We start from the raw sequence: 24,308 nt of genomic DNA on the forward strand, positions 1-24,308 counted from the left end.
TCTCCCGTGGGAGGGACCCCATGCTGGAGCAGGGGAAGTGTGTGAGGAGTCCTGCCCCTTAGGAGGAAGGAGCGGCAGAGACAACGTGAGATGAACTGTCCCCAACCCCCATTCCCTGTCCCCCTGTGCTGCTGGAGGAAGAGGTAGAGAATTTGGGAGTGAAGTTGTGCCTGGGAAGAAGGGAGGGGTGGGGGGAAGGTGTTTTAAGATTTGGTTTTATTTCTTATTACCCTACTTTGATTGGATTGGTAATAAATTAAATTAATTTCCCTGAGTTGAGTCTGTTTTGCCCATGATAGTAATTGGTGAGCGATCCTTCCCTGTCCTTATCTCAACCCACAAGCCTTCATTATATTTTCTCTCCCCTGTTCAGCTGAGGAGTGGAGTGATAGAGCAGCTTTGGTGGGCACTTGGTGCCAGCCAGGGTCAACCCACCATGCACATGGGTGTAGTGTTACTCAGAGTAGTTATAAACTGCAAAAACATGTTTTAGACCTTGGGAATTCTTTATTATAGCTTGAAGCTCTAATTACGAACTGGATTCTTTATGGCTTTCATAAACAAGCCTAGCTTGTTGCTGAAAAGCCTCTGTATTGATAAATCTGTCACTTAAGAGTCACTGAATTCTCCTTGGAAAGAAACCTAAAGATTAATATCACTATATATGAGAAAAAAGTTGTACTATTTAGGAATTCTAAAACGTATATGAGAAAAAAGTTGTACTATTTAGGAATTCTAAAACGTTCAGCCTCACAATTAAGGAAAGGTTGATCTTTCCATACTACACTGTAGGGAAAATGGCATATTTGAGATAAATCGAGGATCAGATGTTTTGTTAATCAAATATAGAAAGTTTTCAGAAATGCTATAGGGTAGATACTATAGGTAGTAAATACTAAATTCAAATTGTGTGACGAAATCTGTCTTTAAGTGACAGGTTCCTATGCATAAGATCTCATTTATGATTTCCATTGTGGATCATAGGGAGAACACTGAAACTGAGACCCAGTCATGTTGCTGTTTTTTCCTGTGCATAAAGTGCTGTGTTATGAAGCATGTGTATATTAGATGAGATTACTGACAAGAAGAGGTTTTCAATTACACTTAAAGAAGGTCAGAATGCAGTGGTACACAACAAGCCTGTGATTTTTCTCCCTAAGATAAATGAGAAAAAAACCCCACTTTTTGACATTTCCATTACTTCACATCATTACTTAATTCTGATGTTATGAAATACTCTCAAAGACCCTTTGGTCAGGTCCACCCTCTTCTTGCTGCATGCCCAAGAGCTTTTTTTGGCTACCATATCCACTGGAAGACATTTCTTTCACATTTCCTGTATCACCAGCTTTTTCACCAGCACAGAAGCAAAATGTGGGAAAACTGTTGCTCTTTAGACATGTCATATAATATACACTGTGTTTAGTTATTGCAAAAGTATTGAAGTCCTGCACTTAAATGGAATGGAGTGCCTCCTCCTTTGTATACACTTGTGTTGCATTACTGGAGTTATTTTTGAACTGTTTTCATGTTTAAGAATGGAGGACTTGTTAAAGGAAGGCTTGGATGGGGCCTCATGCTTCTTGAAGGTGCCTGATGATAGTAGGAAAGGAAGTGGAGGGAATTTGTGTGACATATAATAACATGGTAAAATCCTTTTTTCTGTGTCAAATACCAGAACAGGTTGCCCAGACATGTGGTGGAAATCTCTCTTTTGGAGATGCTTGGAACTCCTTTTGATAAGTCCTAGAGCAACCTGATCTAGCTGGACCTGGTCTGATTAGGAGGTTGGATTAAGCAACCTCCAGAGGTCCCTTGTAACAAATTATTTCATGATTCTCATGATTAGCCTTTGTGCGTTTTACTGTTGTGTTTTCAGCTAGATGAGTTTCTAGATCTGATGTATCACAGAACTTCAGGTGTACCTTTGTGCCAGCACAGAGGACATAACAGGGACCAAAAAATAGGCTCACATGACTGGCTTAAAATATCTGTAAAGCTGCAGTTTGAGATTCAGTTTTATCACTAAAGGAGAAAAATATTTTTACTTTAAAAAAAGAGTTATGCAGGCACAGAACAATATTACACAAATCAGTAAAAAGCAGCTCTAAACTCATTTCCTCTCTTTTTCTTGATTGGTGTGATTGTGCAAAGCAATCTGTAAAGTTCTGTCATTTCAATTCATTCTTCTCTCCAGTTTCAGGTTGTTTGTCTAATACTTCTAGTTGTATTTTGAATAGCATATTTGATCCTTTAGTCTTTAGATTGCTTTGTATAGCTTCCATGCAGATGAGGTAGACATTTCTAAATTATGTTTTATTTAAACTGTGCATTAGAAGATTTATGTTTAATTTGACATAGACTTTCTTTAGCATGTACTAATGTACAAAACCAAGAAAAACATGATTTGGAGGGGAAGGGAAGTAGGGGCTACCCTTGTCATACAACTTTCACTTTGTACTTTAGCAGATTTCAGTGTATCCAGTCACAGTTACAAAAATAGGTTTTTTTTAAAATGAGTAACCCCTTGTCTCAGGCTAGAAGATGATCCCTAAAAACTAGAGAGTTGATGGAGAGAATTAAATAAGCATAAGGTATACAAGTAGCTGACTGAGACCATCTCTGTGTTCTACTTGCTCTGTCACTTTATTTATCATCTTGGGCAGTAGCAGTGATGTCAGCTTTTAAATAAGATGAAAAAGAACAGCTAATCCTGTGCCTTCCCATATAAAAAGCCACTTTGTTTCAGACATAGCATTTTATTGTAAAAAGTGACCTTGATTTTTACCAAAAAAAGCAGGTTGGATTTAAACACAGTTCTCCCTAAATATCCATTATCTTCTAGTGGATGTAATTCATTTGATGACAGCCAAATTAAGTCTCTCCCTCCTCTTTGAAAAGCTCAGTGCCAAGATTCTTCCGAGTTTAGAGGTTTTGGGGATTGTGGTTTCTCATATCTTCATATACCTTGTGTTTGGTAGAAAGGTACTTGGCAGTTTTGTAAAGTTGGTTCTCTTTAAGGTTTATCACATGAAGCCCCCCAGTCTCCTGGCTACTTCTGAAAATACTTGCAGAAGATACTATACAAAATGTTTGCTTCTATGAATTCTCCTTTATTCTGGGGTCCAAAGTAACCCCAGTAATGCAACATCACTTTTATCTTTCAGTTGTATCGTTTTCATAACATTTGAACGCTATTGATGTTAGTAAAATTGCACAATTTACACAGATATAGGTGTGGTATTAGTGAAATAATGAAATTCTATGCATTTTGTAGATTAAAATTTGCTGAATAGGAAGTTCCTCTAAGCAAAAGACAAAATTCTGTCTGCAGGATAAGATATAATTTTAAAGTATTATGTACAGTCCTTTGCTCATCTCCTCCAGATAAACTAGATTAATTGAATGGCATTATGATACTAAATGGAGCCAAAGTTGCCCTTTTTTTATTCCTCCTAAAATCAACCCCAAAGATTTTATTGTCATAAAAGGTTGAGCTAACACAAGATAATATTTGGATTTATTTGGTCAGTGGAGTATATAGTAAATGGAGTATTAAATACTAGTGGGATTAAAGTAAATATAAGTAATGTATGTTTCTAATTGCAGTATTGGAACAAAGACAGGTTATTATCATTTGATTTGTTCTTAGCTCCTAGTACAATTAAAAATCATGTTGGTCATTAAGTAAAAGTGACTTTTTTTAGACTAAACAAATACAATATTACTCAGGTTTTACATGTTATGGACAAATCTGATATTTGGGTACAATTGAGAAAGTAGAAATTAACAATACATGAAAACCACGTGCTATCTTTGATATAATTAACGAAAAGCAAGTATTTTTGGCAAAGGTTGCATTGCAAGTGTGGAAGGGAACTTCTGCATTATAAAAAAGAGAATTCTCTTTCTCTCTTATGAATACTTTGATTTCCTAGACTCCTAGTGCCCAAAGAAATTATATACTTTTTGTCTTGGAAAGGTACCAGATAGATGTTTATAGGGTTTATTTCAATAACATTAAAAGAGGATGCTTGTATCCATGTTTATTTCATCACTTGAGTTGTTTATTTCCAAGTAGTATCTGGAGATACAGCAGAACAGAGGCTAGTTCATTACCGCCTTAAAAATGCAATGTCTGATTACTTGTATTAAATTTCAGCATTTGGCATTTTATATTTTATAGTCCAGTGTCTCTCGAAATGTAAATTTAATAAATTTGCTTGCCAAATACTTTTGGAAACCAGAATTGTCAGAACTAGGGTTTTTAAGTGTTTACAATATCACTGCTATTTTTGTAATAAAGTATTTTCAATTATACTTTGGTCCCAGAATCTTTACATTTTTTTCATTTTCCATTGTGAACTGATGGTTTACTTCCTACAGCAGGTTAAAGTAGTCAGGTAGCCTATTTTTTGTGGTGTCTCATGTTCACTTTGAATGCTGTGAAAATATTGTTTGATAAATAGAGAATAGTAATTCATTAATGTCCTAATGGTTAGATAACTACTCATAATTAGATAACAGTGTCGTGGTTTAACCCCAGCCAGCAACTAAGCACCATGCAGCCGCTCACTCACTCCTCCCCCCACCCAGTGGGATGGGGGAGAAAATCGGGAAGAGAAGTAAAACTTGTGGGTTGAGATAAGAACGGTTTAATAGAACAGAAAAGAAGAAACTAATAATGATAATGATAACACTAATAAAATGACAACAGTAATAATAAAAGGATTGGAATGTACAAATGATGCACAGCGCAATCGCTCACCACCTGCCGATCAACACCCAGCTAGTCCCCGAGCGGCAATCCTCCCGCCCCCACTCTCCCCAGTTTATACACTAGATGGGACGTCACATGGTATGGAATACCCCGTTGGCCAGTTTGGGTCAGGTGCCCTGGCTGTGTCCTGTGCCAAGTTCTTGTGCCCCTCCAGCTTTCTCACTGGCTGGGCATGAGAAGCTGAAAAATCCTTGACTTTAGACTAAACACTACTTAGCAACAACTGAAAACATTGGTGTTATCAACATTCTTCACATACTGAACTCAAAACATAGCACCGTACCAGCTACTAGGAAGACAGTTAACTCTATCCCAGCTGAAACCAGGACATTCAGCTAGTCTGTGCTCATCAGGTGAATAGGTTGTTGGATGGAACAGTACACTTATGTGGTTGAAGCACAATTGTCGTAATTCATCCTTTGTTCATAGTGAGTAACAAATTACTTTTGGTAGATATTGAATGACGTAATATAGTTTAATGTTATTGCATTCTCAGTCCTGTGTTAGTAAGGGTACTACTGAATGTTGATTTTGATTGTGTACTTGGCGGAACGTCCAGTGATGCTTCTTTAATGAAAACAGCTGTTAGATCTGTTCTTAGCAATGTGTTTCCCGATGCCATTTGTATGACTTGCATACCACAGGCACTGAACCTTATCCTGGAAGAATGGCTAAGGCAATTTGACAGTTTAAACAGCATAGTTGCTCTCATGAAGAGGTTATACTGCCAAAGTACCCTGAACTTCTTAAGTTTTTATGAATTCAGGCATGTTCAAAATATTTGAACATGTTACAAGCTCAAACTGAAGCCACGCAATTGGTGCAAAATATCTCTGCATAGCTCTCAGTGCAGATAGTGGCAACTTATTATAAGAAAAGCTATGGAATTTATGAACTGGAAGTTTTGTTAAGAAACATTTCAGTAAAACAAGGGTAAAGCAGAACAACAGTCTGGTATGTCTCTGTGTACTCCCATTGAAAATATGTTTTGGTGATCTTCAATAGCCTTGGACTGCATGTTCAGTTGGTATGATTTTTCATTAATTTATTATTCTAATGGAATGTAACACAGAAATATTTTCCATCATTGAATTGAATTTGGTTATGTCAAATCAGGCACAAAACAATGGAATTTTGTGACTGCGCAATTGTAGCCACACTGTTAGACTTAAGTGCTATGTTCTGAAATCTGTAACTGATTAATTAGTGACTACATTTTGCTGCTAAACCTGGATTGTTTTCTACTGCGAATTGTAACTGTGTTCATTATCAGACACCCATTTAGAAAAAACAACAACCACCTTCTTTCCCTTTCCCTTTTCCCTCTGCAGTGGAAATAGGCTTGCATTTCTGGAATGTGTCTATTGAAATGACAGACTCTAATCCAGACCTGGTATGTGAATAAATGCTCTCTGGACCTCATCCTACACTCAAATATGTACGGTTTTCCTCTGTAGATGTTATTGTTTTGTCTTCCTTCTAGAAAGCAGCAATACCACTGCCTATCTACAAAGCCTGCATGCAGTGTTTACTTCAACAGGCAAGCTACTTTCCGACAGGCAGATCGTAATAAAATGTACAAGACTTGAATAAATGTAGCTAGTAGAATCAGTAGAAGTAATTGATTAACACTGTTTTAGAGAGAATAATCTCTAATCCCTTAGACTGCATTTTTTGTATACACTTCCCTAAAAATTATGGACAGCACAGAAAACCCAACTGATTATGGTTTTGCATATAGTCTTAGAATCTCTATGAAATAATTTTGCTGTTTAGATTGTCTCCATTGTATAATGGTATACATGTGGATGACAAAAGCCGCTATTTAGAAAGCTTCCTGCTCACATTGTGACTCTCTTGCTGCCAAAGACTGCTCAGGACACTTTTTCTCCTTCTTTCTGTAGACTGTTGCAAGAGTTAATTTCAGAGGAAAATGGTGCATAGTTTAGATTGTGAGTGAGTGGAAGAGAAAAAGGAAACCCAAATAGTCTTTCCCTCAAAGTGCCTTTTCATTTTTAAATGTATACTACTTTTGTTTTCCTGTTTTTCAACTTTTAGAGCCATTTTAAAACGTGTAAAAACCATGGTGATAGGAACCTGTAGGAAAACTGTCAGTACTTAATTTTTGTTCAACGTGTATTGCATGTTTATGTTTCCTTTGGGTGCGGGTATCTTTTTCCAACTTAAGAACCAAATGTGTTACAAAAACAGATGTAGTGAAAATAAACAAGAGAAGTCTCATTTCCTTTGGTGAACAAAGTTCACAATTAGCTTGAGTGTAGTTTTATGCGTGTTGTACCCTATCAAATGGTTTTGCTGACCAAAGCTTGCTTTCTTGGATTTATCACAACTGATAAAATATCTGTGATGTCAGACAAGAATTTAGCTACACAGAAAAGGGGGAAAGAGTGGGTCAAATGTAATAACATATTCTAGAAGTTATTCCTGCCAACAATTAATGGGGAAATTCATTTTATGAAGCACTGTTTACAGACTGACATCTGGAGAACTTCTCAACTTGGATCATTTCCAGTGTGTAGATTTATGTACTACTATTCCTGCCTCTCTTTTCCCTCTTTTTCCCCTAAATATTTCACTTTTCTGATTTGTACTATTCACTTAATTACCAATGAATGCAAATTATTCTGCTGCTCTGATTTATTTTAGGATTCCAGGTGCATAAAAATTTTAAATGCTTGCTAAAATGGACATTCAGTGGATACTTTTTGAAATTCATACAGAGATACACAAGAATTCAGAGATTTTTTACTTAAAGTAAAAATTCTGTTAGTCTCTGACCAGAGAAGTCAGAGTAGATACCCTCAGTAGAACCCCTGCAGTATGAAATTAAAAAGTTTAGAGTCCTAGCAGGAAAGGTTCTTTTTTTCAGACAGCTGTCCTTCTGAGTTGTGAAATGTTTTTTGAATCGCACAATCCTGGTCTACTGTGGTTTAAATATTATATTCAGTGGTGTATATTTGTGCCTTATCCAGTCTCTTTTTTAGTCTAGTGAAAGCTTACAATTTACTTTGAACGTTTTGGTTCTTTCAGTGTGACAGTTGTCTTAGTGTGGTCTCCACTCTTTTCTTCCTGTGGGAAATCATAGCATGTTGTCAAGGGTATCCATCATTATCTTGAGGATGGGTACCTGTGCCTACTGGAGCAAGAAAATAGAATTTGCCATTGATTCCACTGGAAGAAGCAGATACCACTTATGCTGGTGCAGGTTGATGTGTAGATATGAGGGTCTAGTCATTCTACCCAGTCCTAGGCATCTGAACAAGCTAAGGGACATAGTTCAGCAAATTCTAGTAGTTCCTTCAGTTAGAAAGTCATACTGGTATTAAAAGAGTAAGATGGAAATGCGGGGGCACAAAGACCTTGATCATGTGAGCCTCATTGCCTCTGAAGAGTAAAATATCACTATTATCTTGATTTCTTGTCTGGTCATTCATTTAAATAATTACTGGTGCAAGAGTCCTGGTGAAACCCTTGCGCAGTGAGAACAGTGCTCTTTTTATGAAACAGTGGTATTTAAAAAACAATTGATAGGGAACAGTTATTAGTATCGTTGCAGAAGTAAGAATAATTACTGCTCTTAATATTGATGCTGATACTATTGCTGTATGTATTCTGTTTACACTTTCTTTGTATGTAAAACAGTCTATCACTGGTAACATTTCAGTTCTCACTATTCTCTGTCAAGAAAATAAAGTTATGGAAGAAGTGAATTTTGCTTTTAATTTTAATAGCTTCTGATAGTATCAGATGACAAGTAAATCTTAAGAAATCTCTCGCATCAAAATCAAGAGCAGGAAGTCTTGTTTCCTTTCAGCAAGTAGTGTGTTGTACCTAAGGGCAAATAGACCTTTTCTGACTCTTATTCAGTTACTATCAACGTTAATGACTAAAGAAATATTTTGGCATCAAAAGCCATCAATTCTCAAAGCTATGTAAGTTACTGAGTTTCAGGTTTTAGAATGAACGTTGTAAAAGTTCTTTTATTTCCATGTAGAAATTCAATAGATACTAATTTACTAGGCGAGTTTTCACTCATGCTGTTAGAAATGTTATAAAACCTTTTAAAATGTATCATGCCATTCTTAATAGTTCTTTTGTGCAAAAAACTTTAATTTTGTGTCCTGTATTTACAGATTACTGTTTAATAGGGTAGATTTTATCTGAAGAATAAGAATGAAAAATATTTTAATTGACTTTTAAAGCAGTGGTTTCCATTTCATCAAATCTCATAGTTTACATTTTAGTCACAATTTGCAAATGGGAACAGAAGTATTAGTTTACTGGTCTTTATTTTCATTTAGGGTGTAGGTACATTTATATTTAATGCAATGTCAGACATTGCCCCAGTGTTACAGTATTTTAACATGAAGATATTTTTCTAATTTCCCATTTTTTCCTTCCATTTCATAGCAGACACCCTAAATATCAGAAGCTGTCATGGGTCATAAGCCTTGCATGTTGCTGACACGTTCACTCTTAACCTTCCTTTCTAACTGAAAAAAACTTGCTTGCTCTAAATCAAACATAAACCCCATGCTGTATCTTACACTTTCTGTCAGGGTGTACTTGGAATATAGTAGCTTGTGTCTTTCCTCTTCCTTAGGAAGCAAAGGATGCTGTATCAGTTCTTAAGCTGGTAGGAATGAGTCTTTTCACAGGGTTCACTGGAGCTGCCTTGCTTTACCCTAGCTAGACAGCGGGGTACAATTCTGCAGGACATCATGCATTGCTTTGCCAGTGCTTCTGAAACTTCTGGGAAAACTGCAGCTCTCCTACCTGGTGATGCAACCTTATTTTTAACAACTGTTTTACTTATGTAGTTTGTAAGGAGAGAATAGCCTGAGCTGCTGCAAATTGGTTATTGGTTATGAGGCCTGGAGTAGAACATTAATTTTCAAAATAGAACAACTCTGACATAAAGGTGAAAAGTCCATGCTCACCACTGGGAGTTGATGCGCTGTTTATAAACACGTGCTTTCAGAACACAATAAGTACGTGGATTTGTTTGCTTGCTAGTGGTGATCCTTGGAGGGCTCTGAGAAAGAGATGCCGCTCAGCTGTGTACTGTATTGTTGGCAATGCAGTTATTGTAAGGCCGTGTTTTTGCTGTGGAACAGTGACACATCCTCCAAAGTCCTGATCACAGCTGTTTTGAAATTAATTTACATCAGCCTATTCCACTGCAAGCTACTGCAGCTGTCTTCAGGTGATACTACTACTAGATTGTCCCTCTCTTCATATTTTAACATAGACCTTTAAACATGTTTGAAGAAAGGCTTTAAGTCACTGTGTTCTCTAATGAAATACTCAGAAAGCAATATTGCAAAATACAAAGAATCTATTATGCCATGCATCCTAAGATCACTTATGAGTAAGGCATTGCCAGTGCAGTGTGTTATTGGACAGTGAAGGTGTCCCTGTGTTTCTGTCTCTAGCACTAAGTAATAAAAATGCTGTACTTAATAGCCCATCCAAAAAATATCATCGTATGTTATTCTCTGTGGCAAGCTAACAATCTTCATAAGATTTGTTGACTTTGTAAAGTTATTTCATTCACACTTAATTACTTTTGTTACAAACCTAGCTCCCAGTAATCTGATCTTTAACACAAATCACATTATTTTTATCTTCTATGTGAAACCAGTTTTACATATTCTGTGGTCTTAATACATTCAAACTTTTTTCAAACCAGCATTAGTAGTAGAGAGAAGTCATTAAGGCATAATCAGCCTTCTAAACAATGGTAATAGTTTTCTTTTAACAAACATTTCTGGCAAGTGAAAGTAAAGACTGTTTCAGTTTTTTATGTTCCTGTCAGCTAATTTATCACCTCTTTTCCTTAATTATGCACCGGTAAATTTGTTTTGTTATATAAACACCACATTAAGGTTCTTCCATTTTCAACTAGGTGGCTGTACTACAATCACAGAGTCTGATTTAGAGGAAAGAACGGTTATACTGGGATCTACAGCAATGTTTCCCAGTCATGGGCAGATCGCAAAGCAGAAATCCAAGCCTGGTAAGAAAAGGAAAATTACATTGTTTTACTTAGAAGTGTACAGCTTGTCTTTTCAGAATGCTTATGGACATACGAAACAAACGACATATATTTCAGGCTTTTTTAGCATAATTTTCAATTTTTCTTGCGATAATAGTACAATGTGTTGGATTCTGAATTTATTCAGCTTTTTCTGTCAAGAATAGTTAAACTGTAGAGATCAGTCTTGGAATTAAATAACTTCACAGTTGAAGGGTTCTGTGCTACATAATACTTGAATGAGATTCTCACAGGTTTTATTCATGACCTGTTCCACAGAGGCAAAATGAAACTGAGGACGTTTTGGTGTAATAAAGGATTTTTTTTCTGCAGTGTGGTGGTTAGACTTTGTGCCAGCTGATTAAAATATGGTCATTACTTATCTTTTATGGGGAGACTTACTAGAATTTCAGAAAAATATTATTGTATATAATAAAATGAAATTATACTGGCTATAAAATATGCTGCATACAGTGATGACACATTTTCTGGAAAGTCTTCATGCTGCCAGGAACTGTGATATGGTGTTAACATATTTTAAAAGCAGCACTGTAAAGTAGTGCATTGCAGTTTAATAAAGTGCCTGGTAACTTCTCAGGCTTTGACTGCGGCTATTTCCCATTTTGTTTACTAAGTTGTGCCTTCATTCCTCTTTCCCCCCTCATTGTCTGTTTGTTTTTTTTTTTAACCTGTAGCATTTATTTTAAAATGTACTTGAATGTTGTTTGTAAATCAAATGTGTTCGTTATAGAGATGGGTGTTGAAGTTAAGAGCAGCAGCTTAGAGGCTGCAAGCAACAATAGAAATAGACAGAAAATCCTTATATATCTGCAAAAACCGGTTAATTGTGTGTTTAAAATGCATTCAGCTGCTTGTTTGCCCAGCTAACTGTTGCACAGCCAGGCAGGGAGTTGGAATATATAGTTAATTGCAATAGCAGAACTGACATGAGCAAATTTTTAATAGCGGGCAGGGAAGAAGGACATCTAATGCAGCAATATATAATAATGCCACAGTGTAACTTGAAACTCCGAAATTAGTATCTGCTCATAAAAATGACCTGAAAAATCCACTGAAGGCCTAGAGCTCTGACTTCTTTAGAGTGCTAATTACTTGCTGTCCTCACAGACTTCAGCACATAAGAAGGGAACGAGCCCTCAAAGAATATTTGTTGTGTCTTATGTACCTTGTTTTATGAGTTTGCATTTAATTTAACTATGTCCAGTCAATAAGAGAAAAAAGGGACAAAGTAGAGTAAAAATTCTTTTTCCTGATATATCTTCCTTCATTTCCTGAGGCAGTTCAAGATAGATTTTGATTATAAGTTGAGAGGTTTTCTTTTCTTCTTGAATGTCAAAGTTGACGTACATATAGTTTAACCTTTGTCATCTGTATATATTAAGTACCCTTCTGGTAATGGAAAAGTATATCATCTCTCTGATGTAGGATACAATCCTGATAAAATTCTAACTTCAGGCAACTAGACAAATAAATCAAGAACATATGGCAGGCAATACCTCTTCTTTGTCTGATGCTCCAGTCTTCTGATCAAGCACATATTTGTTCTTCAGTAGATAGTGTTCTGCTATGTTTAAATAACCTGATTGCTGAAAAGACTAGCATGAGAGGAAAAGTGTAGAAGTGTATTCGTGAGATCCAGAAACAGCAGGTTAGGGACCTGTGTATCCTTCTGTAAGTCTTAGCCCATGATAAACATTGGGACTTACATCACATAGCTGGCTGTTGTTGCTTTATAACTATAAAAGGCAGAATGAAAACTTTGAAAGCTTTAAAAAAGTCTTTAGGTTTACAGCCATGTGTTATACCAGTGAATTTAATTCATTCACGGTAAGAATTGACTGCCATCTGCCAGTTAGTGCTGCAATATAGAGAGCGCGTAGATTATCTGCCACTGAGCTGTCTGGAAATTCCAATTGCTACAAGTGTAAGAGCCAAGGGAGCTACTTAAACCATAAGGTAACACTAGGCATGAAATCACAGCATTTAAATGTTTTTCTGTACATGATATTTTTGGCCTGAGTTCTTGCTCAGGCACCAGAGACTGCAGCAAGACCATGGTGATTACAGTGAGCCCTCAAAGAATATTTGTTGTGTCTTATGTACCTTGTTTTATGAGTTTGCATTTAATTTAACTATGTCCAGTCAATAAGAGAAAAAAGGGACAAAATAGAGTAAAAATTCTATTTCTTGATGTATCTTCCTTCATTTCCTGAGGCAGTTCAAGATAGATTTTGATTATAAGTCGAGAGGTTTTGTTTTCTTCCTGTAGATGGCTTTTCTTATTCATATCTCTAGCTATACAGATAGTTTAATGGCAATACAAAATTCTACTGGCTTTAGAGTGGTTTCTGCGCTTAGCTAGTATTTTTCACTGGGCTGTATCAGCTGAACTGATATGCCATGCCTCAGCTTCTTAATGTTCTTTACCAAAAAATCCCCACTGTTTAATGATAGAGGTTTAAATAGATAAAAGTAGATTGAGGTTACAACACCAAATAGCTCAAAACTGAAGAGAAAAAACAGGGTCTCTTCAGCTGTAGTTTAGTATGAACATGGGCACAATGGCTGATATCCCTGTGTAGGAAATCTGAAGAGAAACATCTCTAGTAGCAGACTGCATTCACAGAGGAAGACGGAAATCAAAGGAATAAAATAAGCTGATCAAGTTAGAATATTCCAAAGGATTCTGTAGGTCACAGGAGAACTTCAGCTGAATGCGATGGACTACCATCCATTGAAACGGAGTGAGAAGTGTAGTTACATACTTGCAACATCTGGTGCCAGACCAAATCTTAGCAATGGGATTTTGTACAGGTTGAATTCTATTAATAGTTATACACAATGTAATGCAAAAAAAAAAAAAAAAAAAAAAAAAAAGAAAAAAAAAAAGGAATAATGAGCTTGCCTTAGTGGGAACACATGTATTTCTATATTGGAACAAAGGGTCTGATTTCTCCCACTGATACAGTGTGCTGGATTAGGACAAAACTCAAGCAGTTCTCGAAAGTACAAGCGTAGAGGTAGAAAAACAAAACAGAACAAAGTGCCTTATCTACTGTAAAGAAGTTAAGACCTGAATTGCAAAGGTCTCAGCAGGAGGCAGTGGGAGTTCCTCACTGAGAAAGGAAGAAACAAGTTCTCTCAGAGGTGTCCTGTACTTGGACACCCTTGCTTATAGTTAAATTGCTTGTGCGTATAAATCTGCTGAAGAGAAGTGCTATTGAGAAGTTTGGAACATAGAGAAATTATGAGCAAAGGAGGAAGCCTCAAGAGCAAGAGGAGACCTGAATTCTGTGCCACACTCTGTAAGCTCCCTATGAGTATGTCTACATTATTACTGCTGTGATTTCTACTTGTACAGATGATGTTTAGTTAGTCTTGAGCTAGCTAACTCCAGTATTGCTAGCAATCTACCTGTGATAGTATGGCATTAAACCCTGGCTGTAGAATTTACCAAAACTGAAAATAAATACTCAACAGTTACTTTACATGAAACTCTTCCTACTAATAAATATCTGAGCTTGCTAATCTCTTGCTGGTGAGATGTAGTATGTAGTGTATGGAGATAGCTGCCAGTCACTGCATTGTATGCTAGTATGCTCTTTGGACATGCTGAGAATTTTTAAAAAACGTTTGAATTTCATGAGTAGACGTAGAATTAGGAAAGAGGTCACTGCCTTAAATATGTCGTATGAGCTACACAAAGAACTGTGAGGGAAATGGGGGACTAAGACCTGGAAGATTGTGCTCTGCTATGAGGAAGTGTGCTGTAGGGTAGCATCCTGCCACAGACTTGCAAGTTTTCTCACACAAAATACTATATTGAGACTTTCCAGGCAGTTGCTAAGCATGTCAATATGGCTTTTGGCTTTATTTGGAATAGTTACTTAGGACAGCAGAAAATGACATCTAGTAGTCATGCTGCAAGTCTGTGCAAGGAGAGAATGAATGGTTCTGACCCAATCACAGAGTCTCTTTGGAAGGGGAGTTAATGGTTGCATGATGTTCTCTTTTTATTGCTGAAATAGTTCAAACTGATTTTTTTCTTATTTATTTTTTTTCTAATCCAAGTATGTTGTGATTCCATAGTAAAGAATGGGATCAGGTTCATGATATGTGGAAGTTAATGATATTATTGCAGTTGTAGGAGTAGCTGCTTGCCAACAGCTTTTGCTTTGAGTGGGTACAAAAGTACTCCCTTGAACATTCTCTATCTCAGTGAATGGAAAATAATTCTTCCTGCTTACCGCCTCAAGGCACTGAGTCTGCGTACATTGCATTTGAAGGAGTGATGTTAACATGATAAATCTATCCCTGCTAGCTTTAATCTTGGTGTTTTTGTTAGAGTGAGGACAGAGCAGCACAGATTTCATAGTGGGCTGCAAAAGCCTGATGGAGAGTTTGAATATAATTTGAAGTTGAGTCCACTGTCAAGTCTCTGCTGTTACATCATTACTTCTTCCATGAGCTCACAGCTACAATACCAGTGCAGATCTGCTCCAATCACAAGTACAAATGCAGTGGTTGTAGACTCTTTCATGTAGGTCCTGTGCACTTCCTTTCTCTTTGTTATGTTGTTCCTGCTGTCTTCCATTTTCTTCTTTACAAACTATGAATTTCTTACTAGAGTTGCAGTCTGCTTGAGTGAATGGTTTGATTTCAAGGAGAACTTTTCATATGTTCCAGAAGGTAACAGTTAACGGAGATTTGCAGAATGCTACTTCTCTAGTTCTCCCTTGTACTTAAATATTTCTGATGAAATGAGTTGAAAATGTGATTTGTAGCAAATAAGGAAGTTCTTGCTGGCTTTTTAGAGACATCTGTAAGCAATATGGTGAACAACCTTAAAATTACTTTTCTCTGAACAATTAAACTGTGTTGGTGATGAGCTTCAGGATCAAATAACAATGCATGTATTTATCAGGATGTAGCCCTTAAAGTAAGTATTCTGGATTCCTCATATACTACTGCTGCATACTACTTACTATGAAAGAGAATTTCCTAAGATGTATTTTTCTAACCAATATTCCCACTGAATGATTTAGACAGAGAGGATCTGGTTGCTCTTTTATGAGTAAAGAGTTTTATGCTGGTAAATCGTGAGTAACTCCACTAAGTTGATGGAAAACCAGATGAAAAGTTAGTATGAATCAAAGAATGATAGGGCTGAAAAATGTATCTTTGTTGTTAGGGTTTGGTTTGGTTTGGGTTTTTTTTTTTTTTTTTTTTTTTTTTTTGAACAATGGTGCCAATTACTTTGTAGTTTGCTTAGTTGTTCAAGATTTTGCAACACTGGGCATCAGATTTGTCAAGTGTCATGTCATGCAGCTGCTGGAATTTTCACAACTTGTAAGACTTGATTTTCCTGGCAGAATTTTTCATCAAAGATCCTGCAAGTCTATCCTGTAAATGATCTATCTAAACGAAAAAAGTCTTAAATATTTAAGGGAACTATTTGCCTTACTTTGCCATGATAATTCAGAATAATCATTGTCTTTTCCTGAGAGAGCAACAGAGAACATGGCCCAATATTTACATTTATTGTTTAAATACAAACATTTCTGAGAAGCTATTCATGAGACCAAATGAGACCAAAGATTTGTCATGTACACTCGCTACTGTGCTGCCACTGTTTTTAGTTAAATTCTTTGTATTTTACTGTCATACAAATATTTAGATGACTTAAAGATTAAATTTCAAAGTTCTCATCTTGTATGATTATATTTAGTAAAGTAAATAAACTTTCATAGTTTAATACTCATAGCAGCTAAGACCAAAAACTGTCTCAGCATTTATATTTATGTATTCAAATGGATTTTTTTAACTGTCTTTAATTTGAAGCATCTGGCTTACTACTTTTGACTAAATACACAGGCAGCTATACATAAATGACTGTGAGGTTGAGATATGAACTCCAATAAAACAAGACATTCTGAGCCAAATTTTCAAAACACCCTCCAAAGTTGCACCCAGACATTGCACAGTTGCACATCTTTTCCTACGATTTTTACTTAGTGTATTTTATTTATTTTATTTGTTACTTTATGTACAACATTGCATTACAATGTTCATGTAGATGTTGTGGGTGCCATTTAAGAGGATCTTTCAACTTTACCTGTCTAATCAAAGATTGCTGTCCTCATTATGCCTAGACAATTTTAGGAACTATCACATGATTCCAGCCCATAAAGATGTTTAGTTACACAACCTTGGGTAAACAACTCTTGTTAGTAAACAAGTTTGCAACTATTTTACTTCAAAGAGTCTAGTGACACGTTTAAATTTAGCTATGTGACTAATTTATCTTATAATTTATAATTTACATGAATACACAACTGTGTGAAACTGCCATCTATAAAGTAGCTAATCACAAAGTGATGTAATGTAAGATGAAGTTTTGCGATAGTGTTTCATTTATTTGATTTTAGAAAGGAGTATTCTTAAACACTTGGCTTTGTACAGTTGGATGGTAAAGAGCTTTTGGATATAAATTGTTGCCAGCTATCCACTGAGTCTTTTTATTTTTGTACTGTACTGTTCTTAATATTATATTTTACCTACAGAAATGAGCAGAGACATATCCTTGAATTTATTTTGAAGGGTGTTTAAATATGCTGTAAAAACTCTAAAACAGGTCTATGAAAGATTTTTATTTGCTGTAGATCAGACATCTACTATTTATGTATTGGACTAATAACTGCACTAAATTTTCAACATACACAAGTAGGATACAGGTGGCCTTACTACTGTTATTGTAATTATCATCGTTTGCTACTCTGGTAATCATTTGGATACTGATGTTCTTGCCAATTACAGCAGAAGTGTTTTCAATGAATGTAGCCAAGCAATTAACTTCTTTGGGTTAGACAGTATAATAGGACAGAAATCAATCCTAATACTAACTGTATTGTACATGAGCTTAAATAGAAGGGAAATGTATAAATTAAGCTAAAGATCATTTTGGAAAAATGTACGTGCTGTCTGGAATAGGATTTCATGCCCATAATGAGCTTTCAAAACAATCAGTTGAACGAATCAGTATTGTTGGCAATGCAGACTTTTCAGCTGTCCATGGCCACAGTTTTGAACCTGAACTTCTCTCTGAAGTTTGGTTACTACACTCGTGACAAAAGTAAGAACAACGGGTCTGACTTCAGACTTATTTTTTGACAATCATTGAAGGACCAATTAACGGGGCTCATCTGAGGGGGTAAATGTGCTTCTGACAGTTTGAGTTCAGTTTCAAGCATTTTGACGAGGGAGTTCCAACACAATATTTTGTCATTGAGCTAACAAAGAGTCTTGAATTAGAAACAAATCAGGCAAAAATGCTGAAACCTGTGATGGCCTCAGGTAAGTGAAAGCTCCTTCAAGACCTAACCTTATTAGTAGCTCACTTATGTAATTCCCACTGATGTATTGTAGTACTATGAGAGTAAGATCCTTGTTTCTTTCTGTATGGGCATTGCTGTATAATAGGAAAGATACCAGGAGCCTGCAGCTGGTCTCACCTAATACTTTAAAATTGCTAAGCTAATTGTTTCCACAAGAAAAGGTGCAAAGAAAATCACTGGGCCACAAAAAGCCTATTTTTCTGGAGAGAGCTGAAGAGATTTATGGAGGTTTTCTTTTCCACAGAGTCTGTTTTTCTAAAGAGCAGTACAGCTTAAGAGATTAACGTGAGAATTCCTTCATTAAGTCAATACCAAATGAAGTGCAGTTTCTTTTTTAGCAGGAGCTTGTATATACATCTCCTGTGAAACGTAATACAACACATGAGAGTATAGGAAGCCGTATTTATGTTCTAATATTTGCAGATTCAAGTATATTACAATGTGTATTATCCACCAGAGTGGGTAAAGAGATCAGTCTCTCTGTGTTTGCCCCATGCCAATGGTTGTGGTAGTGTTTTACAAAATATTTCCTTTCAAAGGTTAAAAAAGTCTTTGACTAATTCCAGTTTGTTTCATGACTGTCAATGAAACAAAGAACTGAGGGGTACCTTACACTCTGCTTCATGAGTTGTCTTGGAAATTGCTATGAGATCACAGAAAAAAGGTGTGAAATGAACAAGTCATGCTATAGTCAGCCTGAACCTTTTCCTTCAAATTCAGTGGCTTTAATGGAAAAAATCGTTTGTTTAAAGCACTTTTATGATTTGAGAATTCAAAGGCACTCTTAAAATTACTAGCAAAAGGTTGCTATTGTTGCAGTTAGGGGAGCAATAAAAAGTGATACAAGGCATAACAACATACTCATGGCCATATCCAGAGCTTTTTGAAATCTATGAAAAAGCCTTTCCTTATTTTTATCAAGTCCTGAATATGAGAACTGCTGATGCATAATAGAAGATAAGGAGCACATAAAAGATAGGTTGAGAAGAAGGGACATGCTACATATGGAACAAAATGAAAATCAAAGCTAAACACATTGTTAGGCATTCTGAATAGGTCCTGTATGCAAGAAAGGGGAACTATAGCACAGTGGAAGGAATCAAAAGAAAGAGAAATTTAAAAGCTTTTTATGTGACTAAATGTTGTTTTTCATATTTCCTTGGCAGTTATCTTGTGTAACTGCGCTTAAGGGAAGATGATTGTCTGTCACTAGGATTCATTCACTCGCTCATCCTCTGCCAGTAAAGATGGGCAGGACAGAAACTAGTCTGACTTCTCTGTTATTTGCTGCTGCTTACTTTTCCTCTGTGATGGTGAAGGTTAATGCTGTTTTCCTTGCTAGCGTTAGTAAGATTTCTTGTGTTGTTTTTCTTTCCACACATCAGTTATTTTCTCCATCATATCAAGTGTTGCCATCTAAAGTGCACACTGCAGATATGCCCAGGACTTTGTTTCTGGTAGATAGGAGCTGCTGGCTATTGTTTTCTTTAACTGTGCAAAATCTTTTCAGTGAATACTCAGTAAAGCTTGTTTCTCAAGACATCTGTTTTCCTACCACATGCTTTACTGGCTCTCCAATTCTTCTACATAAATTTTTGTACCTAGTTTTTTTTTTTAACTGGGAAATCATCATTTTGTTCAGAACATGGATAGCTTTGAATTTCATATGTTGTTTGGATTAGTGTATTATTCCTGGCTTCACTTCTTTTGTTAGATCTTTGTTGGTTAGTGAGATAGCACAGATATCTGTGCTACTTTCTTGACATTATAGAAGTGTGTCTATAAAATTTACTTTCCACTATTGATTCTTTATGTGGATTTGTGTTAGATGTTACTGGTTCCTATACGTTCTTGGCAGTCTTCAAGAAATATAAAAATTTCAGGCTGTTCTGGTTTCAAATGAAGTATTATTTAAAAAAAAGAAAGAAAGAAAGAAAAAAAAAAGTACAGAGAAACTCATCAAAACATTATTTGAATGCCCGCTCAGCATTCCAAGCCAAGAAGGATTTAGTGGCAGCCAGGTGTATTATTGAATCCTGGTCAGTTGTTCATGGCCCTGGACAACAAGGTTGGCGGGCAGAGGAGAATATAGACTCTTTTGGCTTTTACCATCTGTCTTTATAAAAAAGAGGTAATTAAAAGTACGATGTTCTATAGCACGAAAAAGAGCCAAACGCTCCACTTCAAGAACTCGTCTACTGCTGAAAAACAGTACTGCAAGTTTTAGGAAATTCCAAAAACTCATTGAGCTCTCCAGGGAGGGTTTTTTTCTGATGCAGAAGCTCAGGGTTGGAATTGTATGGCTTAAGTTTTATATAAACGTCAGATTACATATAATAAAGGTTACTTTTGTCCTCAAACCATTTCACTAACTTTCTCAGAATCTTAATACTAATGTAATTGTTTGATATATCAGATGAGTATTAATTAAATCCTGGATGAGGCTGTAAAATGCTTTACCAGGCCTTTTTTCCAGGTTACACAAAATGCCAAGACTCACTTTATAGCTTGTCAACATTGGCCACCAAAGGGAGACTAGCTCTAGGTCTTCAGGAACTGTTTGCTGGAAAAAAAATGACATTGTGGAGGTGTTAGAGGTTATTTTCCAAAATATCTTCTTTTGGAAGTAATTTTAGTGTCTTGCGCCCCTTTCTCCCCTCCCAGTTCCAGAAGGCAGTCATCCATATTATGAGCTAATGGCTTAAACTTTCTTTAGAAAAAAGAAAAAAAGGCTGGTTTTGAGATACAAGATTGCATGAAAGCACCTGAAACTGCTAGTATCAGTTCTCTCTCCCTGAGGGCTGACTCTGCAACCTCTTGAAACATAAGGAGTTTGAATGGAAACATTGACTCTCATTTAAAGAACTGCTGACACGCCTGAAATGAGGGAGCACATTCTCACATGCTTTTTGTTGGAGAGTGTTACTGGAATTGCAAATAGGTTTTCCATGTAATTTTGTGGAAATTATCAGTGCCATTATAAGCCCCTTTGAAGCATTGCTAGAGCTTTGAATTCTCAAGGAATGGGCATTGTTGGTAATATGGATGATGTATAATGCCAAAGCATATCATCTTAGTTAAATAATACTGTGATTAGTACTGAAACATGTCCAGAGTTGGTATCAGCAATTTTTTCTCTTAATTATTAGAATGAAATATTCAAAATGTTATTATACCACCAAGGTTCTGCAACTCGGAGCTTTCCTATAGAAGCAATGTGATTTCAGTGTTTGGACAGGTAGGTGATACTGCGATGCTAGGGTTGACATGTCTCAGAAGAGGCTTGAACCCCAAATCCCAATAGTCTATTGTGTCTCAAAGTTGTTCTCACTTTGGTATGTTGGAGCAGTACACATTTCGGTCATGCTGGCTGTAACTCTTAAAACTGGTGACTTAAAATGGACAGTAAAATTCTTATTTTACATTTGTATGCAGTAGTGTTAAGAGCTCTTCTGCAGTTTTTTGAATGCTTGGTGACACAGTTCCCCAGTGTGAACGTATGTCTAATTCACAGAAGACCACATTTTGCTTTTAATAGTAATGTCTTTTGGGGCCCCACCTCTGCGTGCTGTCACAGCTATCATAGCTGATGGCCTGTCACAAACTCCTTGGTTCATGACTTGGTTCTTGTTGCCTGTGGCTGTGAGATGCAGCACAAGTGACCATGTTGTCCCTAATGCTTGAATGTGTCATATTTCTAACTTCACTGGGGAATTAAAATTTAGTAGTTAATGACTCTTTAAGTTTGACTATAGTTAATGCAGGTCTTCTGACAGTTTCTGATCAAGAGGCCCATCAGTTACAATAACAGAATTCAAAAAGCTAGGCTTCAAGAACTGATTCAAGTTCACCACATTGGGTGAAGGTAGTTGGATGACTTTGTTAAAGAATCGTTTGGTACCTTGGGACCAAACAATATTACACTTTAGGAAGACTTCCACAAAAGGGAGAAGGAACAGCAGAGCAGTAGCCCTTGTTGTTAAAATCAACAGTTCCAACAATGCAGTGCTTATTACTTACCCTGAAGTAAGTAGTCATTTTGTAAGCCTCATCAAATGTTTATCAGCCATCTCTGCTAAGCACCTTCTGAGTTATTTTGTATTGTTGTACTCCACAGAGTATCCTCTCATCTTTTTCACCTGTTACAGTAATTCCATTTCCTGTGGTTATTGTGTCACCTTCACCAATTTAGTATTAAGCCTACTGCAGTGTTTCCAAAAGTAGGATATGATGCTGAAGTAGAAGTGAAGGAAAAAACAGCGTAAGTGCTGAATTTTGTAATAGCTACTGGAACATATGACCAGAAATACTCATGCTGCATGAAGCAGTGCTGGTGTGTCTTACCACCCTGTGTTATTGTGTGAGTAAATCTATATGCATGCCTTCATGTTAGTAAGCAGTAAGCCAGTGCATAAGGCTAATCAAGTTTAGGTCTTTGGCAACGTATGGTGGATGCAAAAATAGCTTGTATTTCCTAGCGCAGACTTAGGTTTCAAAGTTTGGTTCTATTTCAGGTGGAAAAATAGAAAGATGTTCCAAAATGTTTAGCAGTGCAGGATGTGGTATCTGGAGTGGTGTTACAACTAGGTCTGTTTCCTTTCCTGCTACCCTCAAAACAAATGTACTATGCCACTTACTGAGGACGTGTTTGCTTTTGTCAGTGGTGTGTTATTTACAGCCCATGTTGCCTCACAGAGGAAGGTGAACCACAACATAAACCCTGTAGTTCCTTAGCTTGCTACATTTCCTAAACAGAGTAAAAGATTTTGTGATACCAGTTAGGCCAGATTACTTTTCAGCTCTATCTATAACTCCTATCTAGTAAGACAGCAAGTAAGATAGTACTTACTCAAATCTGAACTCATATTTAATTTAATTTTCTTTTAAATTTCTCTATAAAGGTTGCCCTTACCTTTGTGTTAATAATTAATTTAATCTATGATTATTTTTTTTAATGTATTTTGGCTCATAGATGTCATATCTGTCTTCAAGTCTAGTACCCTGAGTGTCATGGACAGAGTGATGGGCTGTGTAACACTGTGCAATATCCCAGCAATGTATTAGCACCCTGGAGAATACTACTTTAAAAATTAGAAGCTAAGCTTGTTTTCTGGAAAGTAGCTTTCGGAAAATGTTGTAACTTGGATTTTGATGTGATCTCTGATCTCATTCAAGAAAACCTTAAATGTGACAGTTAGGAGTTAAAAATACCAAAATTATATGCAGTTAGACAGAGTTAGAGCTCTCCCGTGGCTCTGTTTATCAAGAAAATTTTGTTCTGTGGATTTATTCTGGTGTCTTTAATATTCCAGCAAATGTTAGGTTTGGGTTTTTTTCATGTGTATGAGTACTAACAACTTGTCACTTTGAGATTGGCAACTGCTATCATTGCAGGTGGGAAAGAGGAAAAAGCAGCAAGGTAAGAACAGAGGATAGAATAACAACATAGTAGAAAGTGAGAAAAATAGAAAATACACTAAATGTTCCACATCACGTGGATATTAGTTCTCTCCCCTGTAGCCATAATCTGGCAAAGCTTTTAATTGTGAAAAGCATGATTAAAAACATGTGCATGCTTTCATCTGGCCTGCATTGTTAGCAGCATTAAACAAACAATCACTGCAACTGTTCCTCAGTGCACATTGCAAAATGTGCCTGAAAAGTTAACTTTTGCATAGCTGGGCTGCTAGCAGTACCTAGGCTAGCTAACTTAAAACTAGATTGGTTGTATCTGAAAGAGCTATGGCCTAAATCCGGGCAGTTGCCACAGCTTTATATTCTCTTCCTTCCAGCTACCAAGTGTTTCTCCATTCGCTGGTGCCAGCACTACTGTTTATATGACCAGGTGGTAAGGCAGTTTTAGAGAGCTTAACTGGTTGAAACCTTGCCCCAAATATGGTTAAAGCTGCTTAGTCTTTATCCATTATGGTTCGACCATCAAAAGGAAAGGTTACTATTTTATGGGGTCAGTGAGTTATAACTGGGTCTACAGGTACAAAGCTGCTAGTTCTTCAGTGGAGGAGGTTGGTATGTGCATCATGATGCATGGAGGAGA

General features: G+C 36.5%; 1 protein-coding gene across 3 annotated transcripts in view; it reads left to right on the top strand.

Annotated features, from left to right (window-relative positions):
- BBS9 (Bardet-Biedl syndrome 9) overlaps positions 1–24,308 on the top strand; it is a 329,252-nt gene that overhangs the window by 178,209 nt on the left and 126,735 nt on the right. For 2 of the 3 annotated variants that reach the window (XM_030007534.2, XM_030007535.2), the window contains exon 22: positions 10,710–10,820. The exons of the other annotated variant lie outside the window; for it this stretch is intronic. In XM_030007534.2, the coding sequence (XP_029863394.1) occupies positions 10,710–10,820 (111 nt within the window). The remainder of the gene's footprint in view (positions 1–10,709; positions 10,821–24,308) is intronic. 3 annotated transcript variants of the gene reach the window in all.

Source organism: Aquila chrysaetos, chromosome 3 (assembly GCF_900496995.4).
Source record: "Aquila chrysaetos chrysaetos chromosome 3, bAquChr1.4, whole genome shotgun sequence".
NCBI classification, from domain to species: domain Eukaryota; kingdom Metazoa; phylum Chordata; class Aves; order Accipitriformes; family Accipitridae; genus Aquila; species Aquila chrysaetos.